Raw genomic sequence first — 22375 nt, forward strand, 5'->3', positions numbered from 1 at the left:
TTGGGTCTTTTAATGAGTAAATTCAAGTATTTATATTTATTTATTAAGTGAAATGTCTATTTTTTTTTTTTTACATTATTTCAAAGGCTTCCTTGCATCTTCCTTGACTTTGTAACTTTTGCTTATATGGACCAGGTTTAATTTTTTTTCTTCAACTGATTTAAAATTCATAGAATGAAAAGTCTTGTATATAAATTGTTCTCTTTAAATTAAAAAAAAATCACACTTGGAACTATATATCTTGTTATCAATATGAACCAACCTATTTCCTTCCTAATTTTTGTATTCAAAAACAGGAATTTCACTTTAGACAAATTCTTCATGTGAGTCAGTTTCTCTTTAATAAGCATTTACAATCACTGTTTAGAGTTAATCCTGCACTGAACTAGCTTCAATGCTTGCCACTGGTGCTTTCCAATTGTTGTGCTCTTTATTTAGATTTGCCTTTTAACTGGCAGGAGCATATCTCAGAAAAGTTTGCAGAAAGGATAATGGCAGTATGCCTCCTTAGCCCTTGCATGTCTGGAAATGTGTTTCTTTAGCCTTCACAAAAATGACACCTTGGCTACATATGGAACTCTTGGTCGTAGCATTTCAATTCTGGCATTTAAAATAGCCTGTTTTCCCGTGTGTGTGTGTGTGTGTGTGTGTGTGTGTGTGTTCAATTCTGGCATTTAAAGTAGACTGTTTTCCCGTGTGTGTGTGTGGTGTGTGTTCAATTCTGGCATTTAAAGTAGACTGTTTTCCTGTGTGTGTGTGTCTGTGTTGTGTGTACAGTATTATTTTCTTGTCTCTCATTCTTAAAATTAAAAACTTTTTTAAAAGTTTTCCCAAAAAAAGTCTTTAAAAAAGGCTTAAGTTCTAAAATTAAAAACTTTTTAAAAGTTTTCCCAAAAAAGTCTTTAAAAAAGGCTTAAGTTCTTTCAAGTTCAGATTTGAGTACTTTACTTAGCTTAGGAAAATTTCAATATTATATTAATATAATTATTATATTATAATAATATCAATATTATCTTTAATGACTGCCTCAATTCTGCTTGTTGTAGGGACACTAATTATGCCTCTGTTGGATTTCAGTTCTGTGTTCCAATCTGTATCATGTTGATTTTGTTGGCCAAATATATCTCAAATTTTCCTTCGTACAACTGACTCAATTTTCTTCAGTGTATAGTCTATTCTTTAGCCTAATGAAATTTTTAATTCTGCTATGATTTTATTTCCCCAATTTTTTTATTTCACCCATTTCCCTCCCTTTCAATTTCTCTTGGCCACTTTTTCATCTCAGTCTACCACCTCACCTTATTATATAACATTATTAATCTCCTTGACTTTTTCACTATGTTCTAGCCCCTGGTTCTCATTAAGGCAAAAAAACAGGTGATGTCTACAATCAACTTCTTTTTCCTGTAATAAATCTTTTAAAAGTATGCTTTCACTTTGAACACTAAGTACAATGTTCTTTTCCTTTCGTTGTACACAAACTGCTTCAGTTGACATGAGATCAACTAAAATCCAGTGTTTGCTCACACAGAGATGGACTGGATGCTTCTTTACTGTCCACCAAGTTGCTGTGTAATACTAGCTCCCAGATTTTATGCTAAGGCTTAGCTGATGTAAACTTACATTATCACCTTGGTGATTTAGGAGTAGGAAAGTTTGTCTTAGCAAAATTTCTCTTTTGTGTTTGAAAAAAGTAGCCACATAACAGAAAAGCTTTCTATAGCCATCTTTTTGTCTCGTCTCCCTCAATACTGGAATTTCTCATCATGTTGTTCCTTTACTGTGTCAGGGAGAACACCCACCATACCATGTGCTTTCTGCCTAGTTTAGTCACTGCCTGGTTCCTACTTTTAAAATCTGTTATACCATACAGTAAAATAGATTCCAAATGGTTTACTGCCCATCTGTTCCAAGCCCTGCCCTCATCTATTCTTCACTTATCAATGTAATTATCCGAGGATCTACTCTATTTCCCATGACGTTGATTATTTTTCTGCAAGTGGGAATTCCAAATACCATACCAGGTTTTCTGAGTGACCCATCAATAGTATATCCAGCAGAAGTTCTTCGAAGTTCCTGGGTCTGGGATAACATTCTTGTACAGGGTCAGGGCCAAGTCAACTATTTCCTTTCATAATTACCTGGTCATTTTGGCAGCATTCAGTGGGGGCAGTAAGAAGGGCAATCAAGTATCTGTGCTCAAGTTCCCACATTACATGAAATTTATTTTGGTGCAAATTTGAGTAGTTTTCCTTTATTAATTTTCCAGTACCCTTTGGGTCATTGGGAGAAATTCTCTCTGGTGAAGATAGTGGTCAATTCTATTACTGTCTAAACCAGTAGATCATTACATTTATACTTGTAAACCAGAAGAATCTGTGATAATGAATGCTGCAGAAGGAAAAAGGAAATAAATTAAAAACTAGAGGGTTTAACACAAGATGATTTAACCAGTATACCACTGCCTGGAAATATCTTTTAAGCAGTATTTGTGCACAGCTCTCGTGTAATAATTGACATTTGTGATGATGGGCCTAAGGCATTACAAAATCCTAACAAAAATGTTATAACTAATATAGTTTATGTGTTAAGAGTGCAATTTAGTATACTCTAATTCTTTGAAAACTGGTAACCGAAGCATGACAGGTATAGCACTCTACTAAGCCAAACATCTGCTAGAACAATATCTCTTCCTAACACATCAACTGCCAGCTTAACAGGTAAGCAAATAAATTACTATTCATTTCCCATACATACAGCATCTCCTAGAGTACATTCCAGGCTTAGTCTGTTATTTTCCTGAACAGCACACACACCAAAAGAAACTGATTGGTCTTAAAAATTATCTATTTGATTTCATTATTAATGATACTCATTTAATAGAGGCACAAGGTATCATGTAAATAAGTTAAAGAAACTAACAAATGCCATAAACTATTTTACATCAAAGCTGAAAAGGAGGAGCGCCTGGGTAGCTCACTAGCTTAAGCATCTGCCTTCGGCTCAGGTCATGATCCCAAGGTCCTGGGATCAAGCCCTGCATCAGGCTCCCTGCTCAGCAATGAGTCTGCTTCTCCCTCTCCCTCTGCCCCTCTCCCCTGCTCATGCTCTCCCTCTCAAATACATACATAAAATCTTTAAAAAAAAAAAAAGTTGAAAAGGAAACGTTTCCCTCCAAAGTCTTTCTTTTTGAAGCAAAACTGTGAGTATTTTTAACAGGAGACCTCGGACCGTACAAATACTGATTTTTTTACTTGAAATAATTTAATCCTGTTGTTCTACTTTCCTGATCTCTCCCTCATTTGTAAAAAGGCAGATGAATTGAAACCTCACAAAATAACTGCTTTGAATGGCCAAAGCTAACAAAATAATAAATATATCAATCTTTTCCTAGTGGATGAAAAACAGAACCTCTTATTAAAAGCACAAAGATGTATGAATTAATCCAAGACAAAATGCTCCTAAGAATAGTGGTGTCATGGATTCAGATGCACTGTCATTTTAAAAATGCATAAATTCACTGAAATACAAAGCAAAATAATTTGATTTACTTAACTGTACCTGCTCATCTCTTTGCCTCCACTCTTGCCAATTTTCTTCTCGTGAATCCTTCTGCACTGGGTTTGGTAATGAAAGCTCATGTTGAGCATTACAAATGGCATGGGAGGATTTCTGGGGAATTTTCTTAAAAGCAAGATTCCTGAGCTATGAAACAAACAAAAAGCATATTAAATTCAGTCTACCAATCCTGGAATACTAATGATTTTTTAAAAAATGAGTAATATTTTTATACTTCTAAATACTATTCCATTCATTATGCTCTCAGAATCACTGTGTTTTTCTTAATCTTTGTAAAATATTAATTTCATCAGTATTTAGATAATGTTGGTGGGTCTTTAACAATTTAGTAAGTGAAAAGGGATTGTATTCTATTATACCATCATTTTAATGATTCCAGTTACTTAAGTGATGAAGTTTATAGGAGTAGAAAATAGGATAACAAGTGTGCTTTTGACTATGTTGTACACCCGAAATTAATATGACACTGTATGGTGAGCATAGCATAATGGATAAACTTGTCGAATCACTATATTGTACACCTGAAATTAACATAACATTGTGTGTCAATCACCCTCAAATAAAAGAAAAAAATTTTTAATGGGGATAATAATACAATTTACCTTACCAATAACCTTTACAGGATTGTTGTGAGGAATGAGTCAATAGAGGCAGAGTACTTAAAAAGTGCTCTTCTTATAATTAACATTATAAATTTAAGATAAATATATATGATGTTTGTCAACTATACTTAATTTTTTAAAAAAGCAAAATGATGGGATTCAAAGATTAAAGTTTAATGGCTTACAAATTTAAAAGTTTAAATATAAGTGAGAGAAAGTAGCTTAAACAACTCTAGCAACTACTTCGCTAGTCCTTAAAAATACAGGACCTAGTCCACAAAGTAACATGATGAGCTAAAACTGGACTGGCCAAACCACTCCCAACATCATCATTATCTGAGATGCAGTAGCTGAAACAAGAGAGAAAAAGAGTGAGAGGTTATTATGGATTGAATTGTAATCCCCCAAAAGATATGTCATAGGCCTGAAACCCTCGGGTGTCTGTGAATGTGACCTTATTTGGAAAATAAGATCTCAAAGATGTAATCAAGATACCTTGTGACACGGTTACACTGAATGAGAGTGGGCCCTAATCCAATACAACTGTTGTCCCTGTAAGAAGAGGTGAAGACAGAGATACACAAAGAACAACCAAGTAACAGCAGAGGCGAAGACTGAAGTGACACAGCCACGGGCCAAGGAATGCCAAGGACTGACATCCACGAGGAGCTAGGAAGAGGCTGGGAAGGGTTCCACACAGTCTCACAGAGAGCCTGGCCCTTGCACACTCCTTGGTTTGGACTTCTGCTTATAGTGGGACAGCAGACACAAATGGTTATAATTGTTACCTCGTTTGCTTCACTCTGTTGCTGTTCCTTCTTTTTTCTTCTTTTTTCTCTCTTTTTCTCATTCGTAGTTGATTTGCTTGCTTGAGACTTTCCAGTATTCCGACCTTTGCCTTTTCCAGGCTCAGAATCAGATCCACTGCCACTATCTACTTGCAATAGGGCAAAACGAGAAGCAGTAGTGGGAACAGAACTAAGTACTGCTGAGGCCATTGTAAAGATTTCTATTTTAAAATACTTCTATCAAGAATAATTCCTGTGGGGAGGGAGAAGAGGGGGCAGATGAGTAAACATAATCAGTAAAATCTGTTCTAGATTCTAGAACAATCTTTCACACACACACACACACGCACACACACACTTCCTCCTGACATTGAATTTAGTCATATTTGGACTCATATCCACAGTCCTACTAGCAATAACATTCTTTTTTAACTTGAATAAACAATATAAAATTGTATAATATAAAATAGAAAAAAGTAGATTGAGATTTCACAAAGACTACCACCAATAAAATGTATTCATTTTTCCATATACGGTTTTCAAAAATTCACGATTTTCTTCTTCTAAATATACTGCTATAATATATACATATTTACAGAGAACACCCTAAATCAATATGCAGTGGTAGGAGTATTTTTCACTGCATACAGAGACCCTTAGTCCAACTCCATGTTAGTCTCCAACTTTCAAGATGGGGAAAAAAGGAGTAGAAAAGGAAGAACACTGTTATCATATACAAAATACTGCCTTAAGTTTGATTCTGGGGACTGCTACTCAGTCACAGAACTGACAGAATAGAGAACTTAAATTTCCTCAACCAAAGGAAACTTATCAAAATCACCTTCCACATTATCTTCCGCTTCACTAGTTTCAGTGTACCCCTGAGAGAACTTTCAGACTTAGGGTATGAAAGGTCCTACAGTAATATCTAACCCAATTCATTAATCATTTAGTTTTACAGAGGAGGCAACTGGGGCTTGGACTGGGTAAGTGACTTGCCTAAGGTCATTCTGCAAGTTAGTGGCAGAGTCACGACCTGAACCTAGGTTTGCTGAACCCTGCTCTCCAAATTCAAAGTAAAAAGAAGCCCTGTAACTACTAGAAGACTTGGTACTCTTCCCATTCAAAAAGAAACAGATTGTGAAACTCAGAAATTTGTTCATTTTTATTTTGAAATGTATCAAGTACACAACCGAATAAAAAATGTTTGTAAATAAATGAACACTCCAAGTAACGAGCACTAAGATTAAGAGAATTTTAACCCACCCTGTGCCTCTCCTCAACAGCATCCCAACTCCCCCTGGCCAGAGATAACTATTATCCTGATTTTTGTGTTAATCATCTGCTTTTCTTTATAGTCTTAACATATCTATCTCAAGCCACAGTACCCCATCTGAACTAGCTACTATCACTTCCAAAATATCCTCTTGTTTATACAGATTCCCCCCCATCAATGTGATATGGGACTATGCAAAAGTACAAATACTAGAAGTGAGAATCAATGAGGTCCATTTTGAAAGCTAATCACACACTACAGTTTGTATGTTTTTAGGAGCAAATAAAAATGAAAAGCAATCTTCCATTTTAACCTAAAAATCCAGAAAATTATTTGGAAATCTTTGAATTTTCTGTTAAAAATAAAGAAAAATCAAAGCAAGAGCAGCTGATATTTGAAGATAGCACCTAGTAGTTATTAAATAAAAGTATTTTATTGTAAATACCGCATTAAGACCTATTGCTCCTATGCTCAAAAATATGTAAATCAAGATAAAATACCATGACATATAGAAATGACATCATACTGCTAAATTATGACATATTTTTAGGCTTAAATCTTTGCTGCAAGCGTAAGTTACTACAAGGGAGAAGAAATTACAAAATGAAAAAAAGTTCAAGACTCAAAAACAGGGGCACCTGGGTGGCTCAGTCGTTAAGTGTCTGCCTTCGGCTCAGGTCCTGATCCAGGAGTCCTGGGATCGAGCCCCGCATCAGGCTCCCTGTTTGGCGGGAAGCCTGCTTCTCCCTCTCCCACTCCCCCTGCTTGTGTTCCCTCTCTCGCTCTTGCTGTCTCTCTTTCAAATAAATAGACAAAATATTACTTAAAAAAAAAAGACTCAAAAACAGTATGGAAAGCATTAATTCTACTTCAACTTCAACATGCCATGTTAAAAATCCTTTAAGTTTTAGTTGCTTTGAGTACTTTAGGTACAATGATCCTACACAGTTGTTCAACAACTATTATTACATTTCATTTTAACTGTTGGGACTATAAATTGCATGGGTTAGCCATTGACAAATATTCACTGACCCTCCCTGAAGGGGAGTTATGCACCACTCTCCTACTGAATGGAGGCATGACCATGTGAGTTATTTTGGCCAGTGAAATATAAGCTTCACAAAGCTTTAAAAGCCAGAACGTGGTTCCTGCTTCTGTGATTGAGGTGTATGTTGAGATGAAGTCTCCATCGGTCAGGTCTGATGGGTCTGAAACTACATTGAATAAAGTCTCTTACTAAAACTGTAATGGATACGTAGCTTGAGCAAGAAAGCAACTTTGCTGCTTTAAGCTGCAGAGATTTTCAGGTTGTTGTTACAGTATAACCTAGCCTTATCATGACTGATACCTTACACAAATAAATTTCTTTTCCATTCTAGGACTGATAGCAAAACCATGAATGTCACATTCAGACTGTTCTGCTTGAGTTAAATGTTCACAAAAGTCCCAACACATCTCCACAAAGCTCATAGAAAATTTTCTTTCTGTGGCACAGGGCAGAGCTTCCTTACCAACGTATCCTCAAATACAGTTTCCCTGAATCCTTAGGGCACCTAAGAAAACTCTGGAGAATTCAGAGATGCTGGGCAGGCCACCACCAGATGCAAGCAGTCTCATCGGGTACTCCGCAAAGGGCAGTGCCTGCACATGCTGTTCTGCGGCTACCTGTCAACCGTGAAGAGGGAAGTACATAAGCCCCTGGAAATCTACTTCATCAGACCAGTGTAGAACACACTACTGCCCATCAGGGGATGCAGGCCCAGGGAACTGCTGGGACAGTTGATGCTCTAGGTACCCCAAATGCAGCACATGCAGTAAGGGAGCGGCAGCTGCTGTCCAGAGTGGGAATGCACGAAGTCTCCTAGTGACTGAGCTTCCAAGTAATGACCTGGAAGCTCTCCATTCACAGGTAGCAGATACTTCCTCCCACTTGCCAGTGCTATGCCTTTTTAACTGCATAAAGTTCAGCTGCAAGGTGACTGCTCAAACAATGCATATGCTTTCTGAAAGTAAGAGCTTTGTCATTTTAAACACTCGAAGTTAGAAAGTCCAATCGACTCTGAACTCCTTTCATCACAACAAACTCTTTACTACAAAAAAATAAGAAATTCCTTACTACATTTTATACGAGAAAAGCTTTGAGATTCTTTAAAAATAATTTCAACTTATAAATTACTGAATAGTTATTAAAAATGGTTTTTTCATTTTCATTCAAACAAAATTTCAATGGGAACTCAATTTGAAGAAAGCCTCATCTAAAAGTCTGGAATCAGGAACTGTATATTCTTATGTTCATGGAAGCAAGCACAATTTTCTCATGAGAAACGCTGAAAAGATTTTGAAGTTTTATACAAATTCAGCATTTAATATCTTTCCTAATACTTTATATTTTGTTTTACTTATCCTAATCATATAAAGAAAATGTAACACATTTTTCCAACCCGCTCTATACAGATGCTGAGGATCCCTTCCCAGTTAGGGGGCAATGAGATGCTCTGGTCTTTTATGTTTGTAATGCAGAAATCAAATGGCAGAAAGGCACTGGCCTACCATGCCAACCTGGAACAAGAATGCCTAGTCAAACCTGGTCAACCTGCTGCTTGCTGACAGCCCCTGAGCAATCCACCTGATCTCTGTTTCTTCACCTTTGAAATAGGGACAAGAGTGCATAGTTCACTGGGTTGTTGTAAAGATGAAATAATATATGTGATGTCTTAGAACAGTTGTCAGTACAGCAGAAGCACTCAAATACACACATCTGCTGCTGTTCTTACTATGATTACTAACTGAAGTATGTCTTGAGGTCCTGTGAGGCACAGGAGAACTGGCATAAGCTATTTAAAAATTTGGCTAAGCACGTCTGACTCCACTGCAAAAGTGGTTTGAGGCTTAAATCAACATCTAGCCCTTCTCAAAGTTAAAACTTCAATCTATGAAACAAGAGGAAAAAGTTTTTAGGCCCTAAGAGGTAGTGGTCGAGGAGTCAGCCACTGAAGAGAGTCAAACACCTGAAGATTATACCTAACAAACTGCAGAGGCAAACTCCAATCTCCCTGAAACCCAAGAATCACAGAAGGGACTATGTTTGAAACAGTGGGCACAGCAGACAGACAATAAACAATTCCTGAATGAATGAAAAGAAATAATAAAAGACAGAATGATAAAGTGAAAAGAAAGCATTAGAACAAATAGTGTTAACTGAGAAACCGTGAAAAACAAAAACCATTTTTCTGAGGAGGCAGCTATCTATAAAACACCTCAGCAACCCGTGTGTTAAAATACTTTAACTCAAGAAAGGGCAGAGGGAAATGCTCACCTATAATGATCCCTTATTTGGTCTGGGGCAGGAGTATAACATAGAACAGAATAGTGGCCGCCCCTTCACTATACATAGCAGCTGAGGGGGTAACGAAATGGGACAACTGGAAGAGCTTCATCATCTGTGCTAGATGCTGTACTTTAAAAGAGGCGGCGAATGCCTGGGTGACTCAGTAGGTTAAGTGTCCAACTTGGTTTTGGCTCAGGTCATGATCTCATGGGTCCTGGGATGGCTCCATGCTCAGCATGGAGTATTTTCAAGATTCATTCCTTCTGCCCCCCCCACACACACACACTTGCATGCATGTACACGCTCACGTGCCCTCTCTAAAATAAATAAAAATCTTTTTTAAAAAATGTATTAGCTAACACATCATCTACCTTAACAGCCAAGAGAGAAATCTATGCAGCATGTCAAAAGGTACACTAACCAGTACTTCAGAAGTGGAGGGGTGCGGGAAATGTAAATTTTAACTGAAAGAAGGAAATAAAAATATAAAAATAATCCCAAATTTGTAAATATATGTATTGCTTCCATACATACCAAAAAGAAGGAAATGCACAGGACTACATATTATGCTTATTTCCTTTCCTATAGTTTTAACTCTTTCCCCCAATATTCTATAATGACCATATTTCTTCTATAAGGAAAAAAAATCATTTTGGGAAGGGAAAATGGCTATCTATACCTAAATTCACAAAGGTAAACATAATGTACTCAATGCAATATTGATTTTTCTGCCCTATGCCGAAACTTAGAAGGGCAGCTACAGATCAAATTGACATAGAGATGCTCTGGTCCTTCCTGTTAGTGATGCAGAAGACAAAGGACAAAGAACAAGTGTCAAAGACGGCTTGGTGCATGCTTTTAAGAGAACATTACCTTCATTAACAAATTTTTCAGAATTTGCAAAAAGATAATTATGTTATAGCATCCAGGGATTTATTTGAAACTTTTTTTTTTTTTTTGGTAAGCCTTGAAGAGAAAAGGGGATAAATAGGCAGACCATGAAAATAACAGGCTTTTTTATTTTTAAAGACACCATTTCAGGGAATGGCTAGGGTTAATATTCCTTCAGAATACTATTCCTTTGGTCTTGTGTCCTAAACTTCTGCATCTCCACCTATAGTCATAGCTAAGAGATATTAGGATGAGTAGTTTCAAATAGAGCTCTTCTTCTCCCTACTATTTTCTTTTTCTTTCTGTCTCACATGGTCTTTAAAATACAAATACTCAAATGCTCAGGTGTTTACATACCCTTAAGTGATATAGACATAATTAAGATACACAATGCAAAAACTACATAGTAGCCATCTTGAAAGCTACCAACATTGGTCAGTCTATGAATGTGGTGGCTAGTATTATAAATTAAACAGGTATTTACATATTACTAAGATACTATACAAGTCAGGTTTTTAGTCCAGAAATATAATGATTACTTTGTATGTTTCCCCCCTTCCCTTTGAGTCTCCTTTTAAAAATAAGTTAAAGGCAAGGTGCCTGGCTGGCTTAGTTGGTGAAGCATGTGACTTTTGAGCTCAGGGTTGTAGTTTTGAGCCCCATGTTGGGCGTAGAGATTACTTAAAAATAAAATCTTTAAAAAAACAAACTTAAAAAAGGCTAAAAGAGAATTAAGAAAACAATTCCATTTACAAGTGCATCAAAAAGAATACCTAGGAACAAATTCAACCAAGCAGCTGAAAAACCGGTACACTGAAAACTATTAACACACTGATAAAAGAAATTGAGGAAGACACAAATAAATGGAAAGATATTTTGCACTCATGGGCTGGAAAAATTAATATTGTTAAAATATCCATACTACCCAAAGCAATCTATAGATTTAATGCAATCCCTCTACAAAATTACAATGAAAATTTTCGCAGAACTAGAACAAAAACTCTAAATTTTGTACAGAACCACAAAAATAGCCAAAGCATCTTGAGAAAGAACAAAGCTGGAGATATCATGCTTCTAATTTCAAACTATATTATAAAGCCATAATAATCAAAACAGTATGGTACTGGGGCGCCTGAGTGGCTTAGTCATTAAGCGTCTGCCTTTGGCTCGGGTTATGATCCCAGGGTCCTGGGATCAAGCCCCCCACCGGGCTCCCTGCTCGGCGGGAAGCCTGCTTCTTCTCCCTCTCCCAATCCCCCTGCTTGTGTTCCCTCTCTCGCTGTGTCTCTCTCTGTCAAATAAATAAATAAATAAATAAATAAATAAATAAATAAATAAATAAATAAATAACAGTATGGTACTGGCATAAAAACAGACACATAAACCAATAGAATAGAATAGAGCCCAGAAAACCCACCCAAACATGGTTAATTAATTTACAACAAAGGAGGAAAAAATATACAATGGGAAAAGGACATTCTCTTCAATAAATGGTGCTGGAAAAACTGGACAGCTGTATGCAAAATGAAACTGAACCTCCATATTATATCATACACAAAAATTAACTCAAAATGGATTCAACACCTAAATGTGAGACCTGAAACCATAAAACTCCTATAGGAAAACCTAAGCTGGGATGCCTGGGTAGCTCAGTTAAGCCTCTGCCCTCGGCTCAGGTCATGATCCCAGGGTGCTGGGATCGAGTCCCACATTGGGCTCCTTGCTCAGCAGGGAGTCTGCTTCTCCCTCTGCCTGCCGCTTCCCCCCTGCTTATGTGCTCTCTCTCTCTCTCTGGCAAATAAATAAATAAAATCTTAAAGGAAATAAAAAGAAAACATTGGCAGTAAGCTACTTGACATCACTCTTGGTGATATTTTTAGATCTGACTCCAAAGGCAATGGTAATAAAAGCAAAAATAAACAATGGGGGGAGCCTCCTTCTCCCTCTCTCACTCCCCCCTGCTTGTGTTCCCTCTCTAGCTGTGTGTGTGTGTCTCTCTGTCAGATAAATAATCTTTAAAAAATTAAATAAATGGCACTACACCAAATTAAAAAGCTTTTGCACGGCAAAGAAAACCATCATCAAACAGAAAGACAGCCTACTGAATGGAAGAAGATATTTACAAATCACATATCTGATAAGGAGCTACTATCCAAAATATATAAAGAACTCATACAACTCAGTGACAAAAAAAAATCGAATTAAGAAACAGGCACAGGATCTGAATGACACTTTTCCAAAGAAGACATACAGATGGCCAAGAGGCATATGAAAAAATGCTCAACATCACTAATCATCAGGGAAATGAAAATCAAAACCATAAGATGTCATCTCACACCTGTAAGAATGCCCATTATCAAAAAAGACAAGAAATAACGTGTTGGAGAAGTTGTAGAGAAAAGGGAACCCTTTCGTACTGTTGGTGGGCCACTATGAAAAAACAGTATGGAGGTCCTCAAAAAATTAGAACTACTATATGATCCAGCAATTCCACTAATAGGTATTTACCCAAACAAAAACACTAATTTGAAAAGATATAAGCACCCCTATGTTCACTGCAGCATTGTTTATAAATAGCCAAGATAAGGAAACAATCTAAGTGTCCACTGATGTTTGAATGGATAAAGAAAATGTGGTGTGTGTGTGTGTGTGTGTGTGTGTGTGTGTGTATACACATACATATACACACATACAATGGAATACGACTCAGCCACATAAAAGGAAATCTTGCCATTTCTGACAACATGGATGGACCTTGAGGGCATTATGCTAAATGAAATAATTCACAAAGAGAAAATCTAAAAAGCAAAACAAAAGAACAAATAAAACTCACAGATACAGAGAACAGACGGGTGGTTACCAGAAGGGAAGGGGGTTGGGAGATAGGTGAAAAGAGTAAAAGGGGTTAATTGTATGGTGACAGTAGATAACTAGACTTACTATGATGACAATCACTTTGTAGTATATGCAAATATAAAATTATGCTGTCTACCTGAAACTAATGTGTTATATACCAATTTCACTTCAATAACAAAATAAAAATAACTTAGAAGTTAATTTAAGTAGTCGAAGACAAAAGAAAATACCCAAGATAATTTTAAAACAACTGTTTTAGGGCACCTGGGTGGCTCAGTTGGTTGGGCGACTGCCTTCGGCTCGGGTCATAGTCCTGGAGTCCCGGGATCGAGTCCCACATTGGGCTCCCTGCTCGGCAGGAAGCCTGCTTCTCCCTCTGACCCTCTTCCCTCTCGTGCTCTCTATCTCTCATTCTCTCTCTCCCAAATAAATAAATAAAATCTTTAAAAATAAATAAATAAATAAATAAATAAATAAAACAACTGTTTTAGGGGCACCTGGGTGGCTCAGTTGGTTAAACGTCCAACTCTTGATTTCAGGTAAGGGTCATGATCTCAGGGTCATGGGATTGAGCCCCACATCAGGCTCCAAATTCAGTGCAGAGTCTCCTGGAGATTCTCTCTCCCCCATTCCTTCCCCCCCACACACACACATTTGTGTATTCTCTCTCTAAAAAACATTTTAAAAATGTAAAAAAAAACTGTTTCAGGTCAAAATGCACAAGAAACACAAAGAAGTTCACAAATGTAAATATGCAGACAGCTCATAACAAGTACAGTATTCTATAATTTCTTAATAACTACCATTAGTAAAAAATATTAATTCCTCTATACTTGAAATCACAGCAATATCAAATTAGAGTGAAGTCTCCATTTTAGTATATACTCAATACTCAAAAAATCCAATTATTTGACTTATCAAATATTATAGCATATGTTAGGCTTCCTATAGTAACTGTCCTTCCTTAGATATTGTACTATAGCAAAATAAACTACTTAAAATTTCCTGAACACACATTTAGTTTTACCTGTTCATATCTTTTTTTCTGTTGCCTTCGCCTAAAATGCCCTCCCTCTTTTCCACATAAAACTTCTATTCACTCTTCAAAATCCTGCTCAGGGGCTAGCAGCTCTATGAAGCTTTCTCTGAGCTGCCCCTCAACTTAATCATTCCCTTCTCTGTTATATGCCTGTACTTTTATATTTATTATTAAATGGATTCCATAAAATCATGTTTACTCTTGTGCCTAGCCACCTACAATCATGATTTCAACATTCTGAAAGTCAATCCCTAACAAAACCACAGGACCAAGTACACAAAAGATAAATTTATTGAATTTTTAAAAATATATTTATATTCCCCAAGTACACAGCTATTTATGCATTGAAATATGTGCTTTAAAGTAGAATGCACAGCAAAAGAAAAAGCACAGTGCACTATAGATAATCCTCAATTCTCATAATTCCAATATGAATTAACAATGATTATTAGTTCAAATCTGTTTCATTAGAAGTGCCATTCTACTAAGTGATCAACACAACTAATGTTGTTTAGGAAACATATTTGCTTAAGAAACATAACTGGTTTTAAAGTGTTGATTAAAAAAATTAGGATAGGGCGCCTGGGTGGCTCAGTTGGTTAAGCGACTGCCTTCAGCTCAGGTCATGATCCTGGAGTCCCGGGATCGAGTCCCACATCGGGCTCCCTGCGCAGCGGGGAGTCTGCTTCTCCCTCTGACCCTCTTCCCTCTCGTGCTCTCTATCTCTCATTCTCTCTCTCTCAAATAAATAAATAAAATCTTTAAAAAAAAAAAATTAGGATACATCAGGTACTTAGTAAACTCTAAAAATGAATGGCCTAAACTATAAACAGCAGGATTTCTAAATGGCTGGTACTCTTGGACCCTTCCACCAAGGTTCTGAGGACCACTGCCACTATGACCTCATCCTGCCAGACTATGACCTCTCTAGGGTCAAGAAATGGTAGCAGTAGCCATACCTCAGTCAAGAACAACCAGATATATTCCTTTAATAAAATGATAGTCATCTTCCATTAACACGAGCAACCAGTTTAGCCTAATCAAACAAGAAATTAATATGATGTAGATATAATTAGTGTGGCCTCCTTGAAATGTAACTTAGATTTAAAAAGTCAGATTGGGCATAAAATGAAATGGCACTGAGTATCAGTTGTTTAGTACCTGGTGAAATTTTAGCAAATATATTATTTCACGTTCCATGTTCCTCAAGTAACACAACTAAACAGTATCTTTCACTTTGGCTTCCAATAAAGTTCACAACCAACACTTGCCAAGTGCATACCAAAAGCATGCTCCCAACACACTTCCTGCAAACAAACCACATAAATTTAATGGGTATGTCCTAAATTCCATTTTTTCTTCATAGTTAAGTACGACTTCCCTAATCAAATCTGCACCTAATTTCTGGGGGCTGAAAAATCTAAGCAAAAAGTACAAGCAGGTACTGAGTGAGGACCTAAAGGATTCTCCTACGGATAAAACACGTGTATTTTTTGAAGGGGGGAAATCGGAGGGGGAGACGAACCATGAGAGACGATGGACTCTGAGAAACAAACTGAGGGTTCTAGAGGGGAGGGCGGCGGGGGGATGGGGTAGCCTGGTGATGGGTAGTAAAGAGGGCACGTTCTGCGTGGAGCACTGGGTGTTATATGCAACCAATGAATCATAGAAGACTACATCACAAACTAATGATGTGATGTATGGTGATTAACATAACATTAAAAAAAAAAACACGTGTATTTTCATTTGCCCCAATGCTCTTTTGGTCAACTTCCAGGTTCTTGCTCAGTCTACAGAGTGAAGCCACTAGATTGGTATCTTACAGATAAGTCTGTTGTAACCACTTATGACAATTAAGAATATCCCCCGTTAATGAGGATTTGACTAATACCAAGTAGAGTATACCTGTTGAGAAACAAAATCTAAATTCCCATAGATTAAGTATTTTTAATTTTTCAATTTCAATTTCCCATGAAGTTTCTCTTATACTCTCATAGCTGCAAGTCAAATTTATTAAGCTGATGATTCAGGTTACAATCACAAGCAGTTACTACATAAAGAAATAGATAATGCTGAACGACGTAAAAAAAAATTTCACTGGCTTTTCAGTAAAAGAAAGGTGAGCTTTCATTAGTGTCTCCCGTGAAAGCCGTAGCACCCACTCCACCGTAAAATCTGACTAAGGTAAGAATGAAAAATCTAAAAGAAGCTGGAGAGAAAAGACAATTTAATAAGCCATTTCCGTCGTGACTGTTCCGTATCTACTAAGCCCCCTAAATGCTAGAGATCTGACAAAAATTCTGCAAGACTGCTGCTCCAAAGAATAACGGCAAGAAACAAAATTCAAAACCCTTCTCATTTACTTTTCAACAGCTAGCGGGGAGGAGGAGCACTTTCTTCAAAAAGTAATCCACGATACCTCATTCATGAATGAAAGCCAAATTTCACCCATAGGCTGTCAACCAATGCTCCAAAACTTATTCGCACAAAGTATACTGAGAAAGAAATAGGACTGGGCGAGACCTAACTCGGGCAGAGAAGCGGCTTCCAAACCTGAAAGGGAGAAAACAGCGAGTCAGGTCGTGGCTCCAGAAATTTCCGAGCGCCCGGCTCCCGGCGAGGGAGCGCGATACCCGCGGCGGGGAGGGGGCGGCGGCACCTGTCACTCGGCGGCCCCGCCACCACCGTAGCCCCCGGGCCCGGGCCCCGCGGAGTCTCGGGAGGCTCAGCCACGGCCCGGGCGCCGGGGCCTGGGGGAGGCGCGGGTCCCCCTCGTCCGCCCCGATCCCTGCGCCGAGCGGCGGGGCCGCGGCCCTTCCCGTGGAGCGGCCCTCCCGCTCCCTCTGCCCAGAGGCTCCGACCAGCGGGGCCAGTCGCCTCAGGCCGAGTCCCCAACCGCCGAGCCTGAGGCGCACCGAGCGGCGCGGCCGACGCGCCACCCCCGCCTCAGGGGCGCCGGAGCGGCCCCCCGCGAGGCGGGCCCGCCCTCCGTGTACTCACCGGGCCTCCCCGGCCGCCGGCTCGGCCCTCCTCTCCCTCCTCCCCCCGCCGCCGCCGCTCCCGCGGCTCCCGGGGCGGCCGCACTGGGCGTTGGGACTAGGCTGGGTCAAGGGGCGGGGGCGGGCTCGCGCCGGGCAGGGGTCGCGCGGGGTGCCGGGCACTAACGGGCCCCGCGAACGGGCGCCGGGCTGGGCGGGCTGGGCAGGCTGGGCGGCCCGCGGCGGGGAGCGCGGCTGCAGGCTGCGGTGAGGGGCGGGGAGAGCGCGGCTGCGAGCCGAGGGCGGGAGGGAAGTCCCGGCGGAGGGGGCGGTGTGAGAGCCGCGGAGCGGGGCGGGGCGGGGTGGGGGTGGGGGCGGGGCCAGGCGCGCCCGCCGCCGCGCGCGGGGGTTTGTTTATTTTCTCGGTTGGTTGCGGCGCTGGCGCGTGGGTAGAGGTTCGCCGGTGACGTGCGCGCCCCGAGTTGGGGGAGAGGACCAGAACCACCTGCTGGAGAAGGGGAGCTACGGGGGCCGGGCAGGGTCCAAACGGCTCGCGTAGGCGGCGGCGCCGCGGTCCTCGGGGTTACCGGGAAAAGAAGGGCTTTCCCTGGGCGTGTGGAAGGAGGGGAGCCTCCCGAGAGGATAGGGCTCCGGGCCATTCCCCCCGCAGTTCGGCGGCCTCACCTGCGTCACCGAGAGCAGTCTGGGGGCCGTGGAGTGGAAGAGGGCCGTGGGACCTGGTGGCCCGGGTTCGACCTCCAATTAGTGAAGTAGGGATAGTCCTGCAAATCAAGATTTCGATAGCAAGACTGCATCAGCTCTCCGTAAGGAAAATAACCAACGTTGCTCAGTTCTCTGTAGAATTACACAGCACTTCAGCGTTATCTTCCTTGGTGCTCCATCAGGTAGCAGGATTCTCATTTTACAAGCCAAGTAACTCACCCAAAGCCTCAGAGCTAATAAATGTCAGAGCTGGAACCCAGCTGTATTCACTTCAGATTCTGTACGCTTACCATTCATTGATCACAGTATCTCCCTAAATTACTTTGATTTAACTAACGGTAGACATAAGCTCTCATAAGTAACGTCGGCAGGGTTACGGACCGGTAATGATGTTACCCTTACCTTCGGAGAGTAAGGAATAAAATAAAGATAAAACAGTTCTAATAAAAGACAAACCACGATAGGTGCCGTATGAAAAACACAGAGAGTACTGAAGATCAAAAAACTGCTCGTATTTGTCTGGGGGATCAGGAAAGAAAGGCAGCATGGAGGGGGAGGCATTTGGAATTGACCCTGAAGGAGATGGGGGTGTTTTTACAGCAAGAAGGGGTAGCATGAGAACGTTTATGAAGATCAATCAATGAAAGTCATGGTCAGGAAAAAGTAAATGGTTAAATTCCAGGGTATGTTGAGAAGTGGCGGAGACAACGGGGAAAGGGGGGCCCTATGTCAAGTGGGAGAATTTGTATTTAACACAGTACTTTGAGTTTTCGTGGTTTAAAAGTTTGGGGAAAGAAAGGCCTCTCTGTGAATGGATACAGAAATCAGAGGTGGGAAAACCTCCAGATAGACCCGCAAAAGGCCAGGTGAAAGGTAATGATGAGTCTGAACTAAAGGTAGGGCAGGAAGATGATGTGGAAGCAAAATCTACAAAATTTGGCAATTGATTAATTGGTTTTACAGGAAGAGGGGATAACATGAGAACGTATATGAAAGGTGGAAGCGAAAAATCAAAGAGAGTGGAGGTTCTGAGTGTGTAGGTAGTTATAGAAGAGACAGAAGTAGGAACTACTTTTTGAGAGATCGATTTAGATTTGGACACTAAGAATCTGACAGCCAGATAGAGGTGGATACTAAGAAGTTAGAAATAAAAACTTTGAAATATAGGAAAGAGGGTTGAACTAGAAAACAGATTGGTAAATTAGCAGCTTAGTGGTGCTATCACTGTGAGAGAAAAGAAGAAAACAAAGGGCAGAATCTTGGAGAACATCTTTAGAACTTTGCTACTCAAAAGTGTGGTCAATGGCCCAGCAGCGTTGGCATCACCAGGGGGTTAGAAAGGTAGAAATTCAGCCCCCTCACCCTCAAACATGCTAAATCAGTGCCCTCAATTTAACAAGAACCCTAAGTAATTTGTATCACATCATTGTTTGATAAACTCTAACCTAGATAAGAGAAGCCAACACATAAAGAAGGAATCTAATCTAGATGAGAGAAACCGGCAAAGAAGGAGGAAGTGAGAGAAGAACCAGGGTAAAGCAAAATCACCAAAGCAAGGTAAATTGGAGTTTCACAAAAGCAGGGGCAGGAAGGAGTGTTTATCGACCCTATCTAATATCACAGAGGTTAAAGAGCACAAAGAAAGTGTGTCTGAATTTTGTAATTGGGTGGTATGATCATATGACCATGTTGTTCTAATTAAAAGCTTGGAAATTCCTCCTTTGTGATGGGGACAGCCTAGAAATATAATCCCCTACCCCCCCCATGTATATGGGACATATGGAAGTAGGTTTGTGGATTTGATAGAAATTCTTTTCTAGTTGCTTCTATTTTCTCAGTGAACTAAGAAGCAAAATCATTTTGGCAGACTGCTAATTGTCCGTCAAGATCTCTTCTCCCCTTCCTCCTGGGCACACAGACTATTTTTCTCAGCTTTTCTTCCAGTGAGTATGGTCAAGTATTAAGTTGTTGTTAGTGGAATGTGAGCAGACATCATTTCTGGCCAGTGTGTCTCCATGCATTTTTCCTTTCGGCCGGCTGGATTATGCAGAGGACTACAAGCCCCTGGGGTTGACAGAGCCACAAGAAAGAAGGTGCCCCGATGGAGAGCTGCCTGCTGATCTGGAACCCCCACCGTCAATTATTATGTGAGCAAGATCTAAATTTCTCTATTAGGTTGGAGCTTTTGGGGGGGGCGTCTCTTTTAGCTTTACTCTAGCTAATGTAGTCAATAACTGACGGGGTCGGGGCTTGGGAGAAGGTGGAGGGAGGAGAGGTGAAAAAGCAGTCTGACTGTGGGAGAGAGATTGACTAGGGAAGCATAGTAGGGTTTTCAGGCACTAGTAAGGGCTTGCCTGAGTGAGTGGTCAAGAACTTACAGTCAGACCAGTGAATATGGTTGTGCATTTTCCGCTACCCATATTCCATTGCTTTTGTGTGGTTTGGGATTAACCAGGACTGAGATTTGGCCAGGCAAGTAGGATGGGGAGCGATGGGCGAAGTGGCTGAGGGTAGAAGCAAAGGAGGCACTGTAACTTCAGAGGAGGTAAGAGGTAAGGCTATGAGAGGGGTGGGAAACAGTGCAAAAATGGTAGGGCGAATAGACTGGTGTTTCTGATCAGGTTGAAGAAGAGTTGGAGTTTTGGTACTATAAAGAATAACCTGAAAAGATAAGAGAGGGTTGGAGAGTAGGAGGCTTGAAATTAAAATGAGAGGTGGGACTGTAGTTGTCAGTAATGTCAAGGTGTAGGGAATAATCATGAGAGTGGGTTGCTGAGATAGCAGCGGGTATAAGATCGTCTGAAGAGAGCTGGTCAAGGAATTGAGAGTGTTTGAAATATATGATATATATGTATTCATCTCACAAAGAATTACCAAAGGACTGTTAGTAATGTTGGCATAGCAAGTAGCCTTGGAGAGAATGATAATGAGCCTGGTACTAAAATTTTCAAAGAATGAGGGGTTGAATTCTCTAAATTAGGGTGTTCAAGGCCATCAGTGCTTCAGTGTGTTAAAACTCTTGCAGAGATCATGTTTCATTTAAACAGGCGCTTTTAAGTTTTGTGTTACTAATGTAGGATTTGTAATTGCTTCTCTTTGACCTCTCAGATTACAGATGGTAACTGCTTTCTTTAAGAGGAAATGCCCATCTGTCTGTATTATAAAACAAACACATGCCAGGCTTCCCAGTTTAAATGACTATGCTTTAAAATTTGTCATAAACTACTCTGTTCTACCTCCAACATGTATCCTCAAATAGATACATCAAATGTGATGTTAGCTATGCTACATCAAATAATGGCTGTATATGTTCAAAATCTACATCAAAAACCTTAGGTATCACTTAAGTCAACAATAATAGGGATTGACTAGAGATCTGACAAATTGAAAATGAAAAGATTGCTTATAACTTAGAAAATGATGTACCGCATTATATACATAGGGACTCTGGAGTCAGATTGCTGGGGGTTGAATCATAACACCCATCTAAGGGGTTATTGTGAGGATAAGATATGTAATATATACAATATAGATAAGCATTTAAAAGACTGCTTAGCACATATAAGCACTCGATAAAAGTTATAGTTATTCTATTATTGTACTATAATTCTTCTGGAATTGCCTATAACAATATTTCAGCCTTTTCTACTTAGAAGATATGTTCATTACATCTATACATGTTAAGACCTATTAATAAGGAGACTTCTGGTTAAATGTGGTGCATCGAACACACCTTATTCTCTACTTCAGATACCTCATTAAAATGACAGTGAAGCAGGGGTGCCTGGCTGGCTCAGTCAGTAGAACATGCAACTCTTGATCTCAGGGTTGTACATTTGAGCCCCACATTGGATATAGAGATTAGTTAAAAACCAAATAAAGAAATAAAGAAATAACAAAATCTAAAAATAAAAAAATAAAATGAGAGGTGCCTGGGTGGCTTAGTCAGTTGAGCGTCTGACTCTTGATCTCGTCTCAGGTCTTGATCTTACAGTTGTGAGTTCGAGCCCCGTGTTGGGCTCCATGGCCAACATGCTCAGCGTGGAGCTCACTTAAAAAAATAATAATAGTGGATGGAACTGGAGGGTGTTATGCTGAGTGAAATAAGTCAATCAGAGAAAGACATGTATCACATGACCTCACTGATATGAGGAATTCTTAATCTCAGGAAACAAACTGAGTGTTACTGGAGTGGTTGGGGGTGGGAGGGATGGGATGGCTGGGTGATAGACATTGGGGAGGGTATGTGCTACGGTGAGCGCTGTGAATTGTGCAAGACTGTTGAATCACAGATCTGTACTTCTGAAACAAATAA

The 22375-nt window shown here is 39.9% G+C and overlaps 1 protein-coding gene and 1 long non-coding RNA gene across 7 annotated transcripts in view; one reads left to right on the forward strand and one right to left on the reverse strand.

Annotated features, from left to right (window-relative positions):
- Window positions 1-17603, reverse strand: part of GKAP1 (G kinase anchoring protein 1) — an 81273-nt gene extending 63670 nt beyond the window's left edge. Inside the window, exons 1-4 of one of the 6 annotated variants that reach the window (XM_025851702.2) lie at window positions 17360-17603; window positions 16779-16912; window positions 4970-5222; window positions 3562-3705 (exon numbers count right to left, since the gene is read on the reverse strand). In XM_025851702.2, coding sequence (XP_025707487.1) covers window positions 3562-3705; window positions 4970-5179 — 354 coding nt within the window. In that variant the 5' untranslated portion in view covers window positions 5180-5222; window positions 16779-16912; window positions 17360-17603. Of the gene's footprint in view, window positions 1-3561; window positions 3706-4969; window positions 5223-7756; window positions 7776-16722; window positions 16740-16778; window positions 16933-17359 lie in introns of those variants that run through there. The other 5 variants (XM_025851701.2, XM_073880665.1, XM_073880666.1 and 2 more) reach the window with 5 other exon arrangements.
- Window positions 17604-19518: 1915 nt separating this feature from the next.
- Window positions 19519-22375, forward strand: part of LOC141370594 (uncharacterized) — a 15279-nt gene continuing 12422 nt past the window's right edge. Inside the window, exons 1-3 of the long non-coding RNA XR_012374756.1 lie at window positions 19519-19617; window positions 19899-20003; window positions 20111-20207. This is a non-coding gene — a long non-coding RNA (uncharacterized lncRNA). The remainder of the gene's footprint in view (window positions 19618-19898; window positions 20004-20110; window positions 20208-22375) is intronic.

The sequence above is a fragment of the Callorhinus ursinus genome, unplaced genomic scaffold, assembly GCF_003265705.2.
Source record: "Callorhinus ursinus isolate GAN/ISIS: 27379988/994484 unplaced genomic scaffold, GSC_fseal_2.0 scaffold39, whole genome shotgun sequence".
NCBI lineage: Eukaryota > Metazoa > Chordata > Mammalia > Carnivora > Otariidae > Callorhinus > Callorhinus ursinus.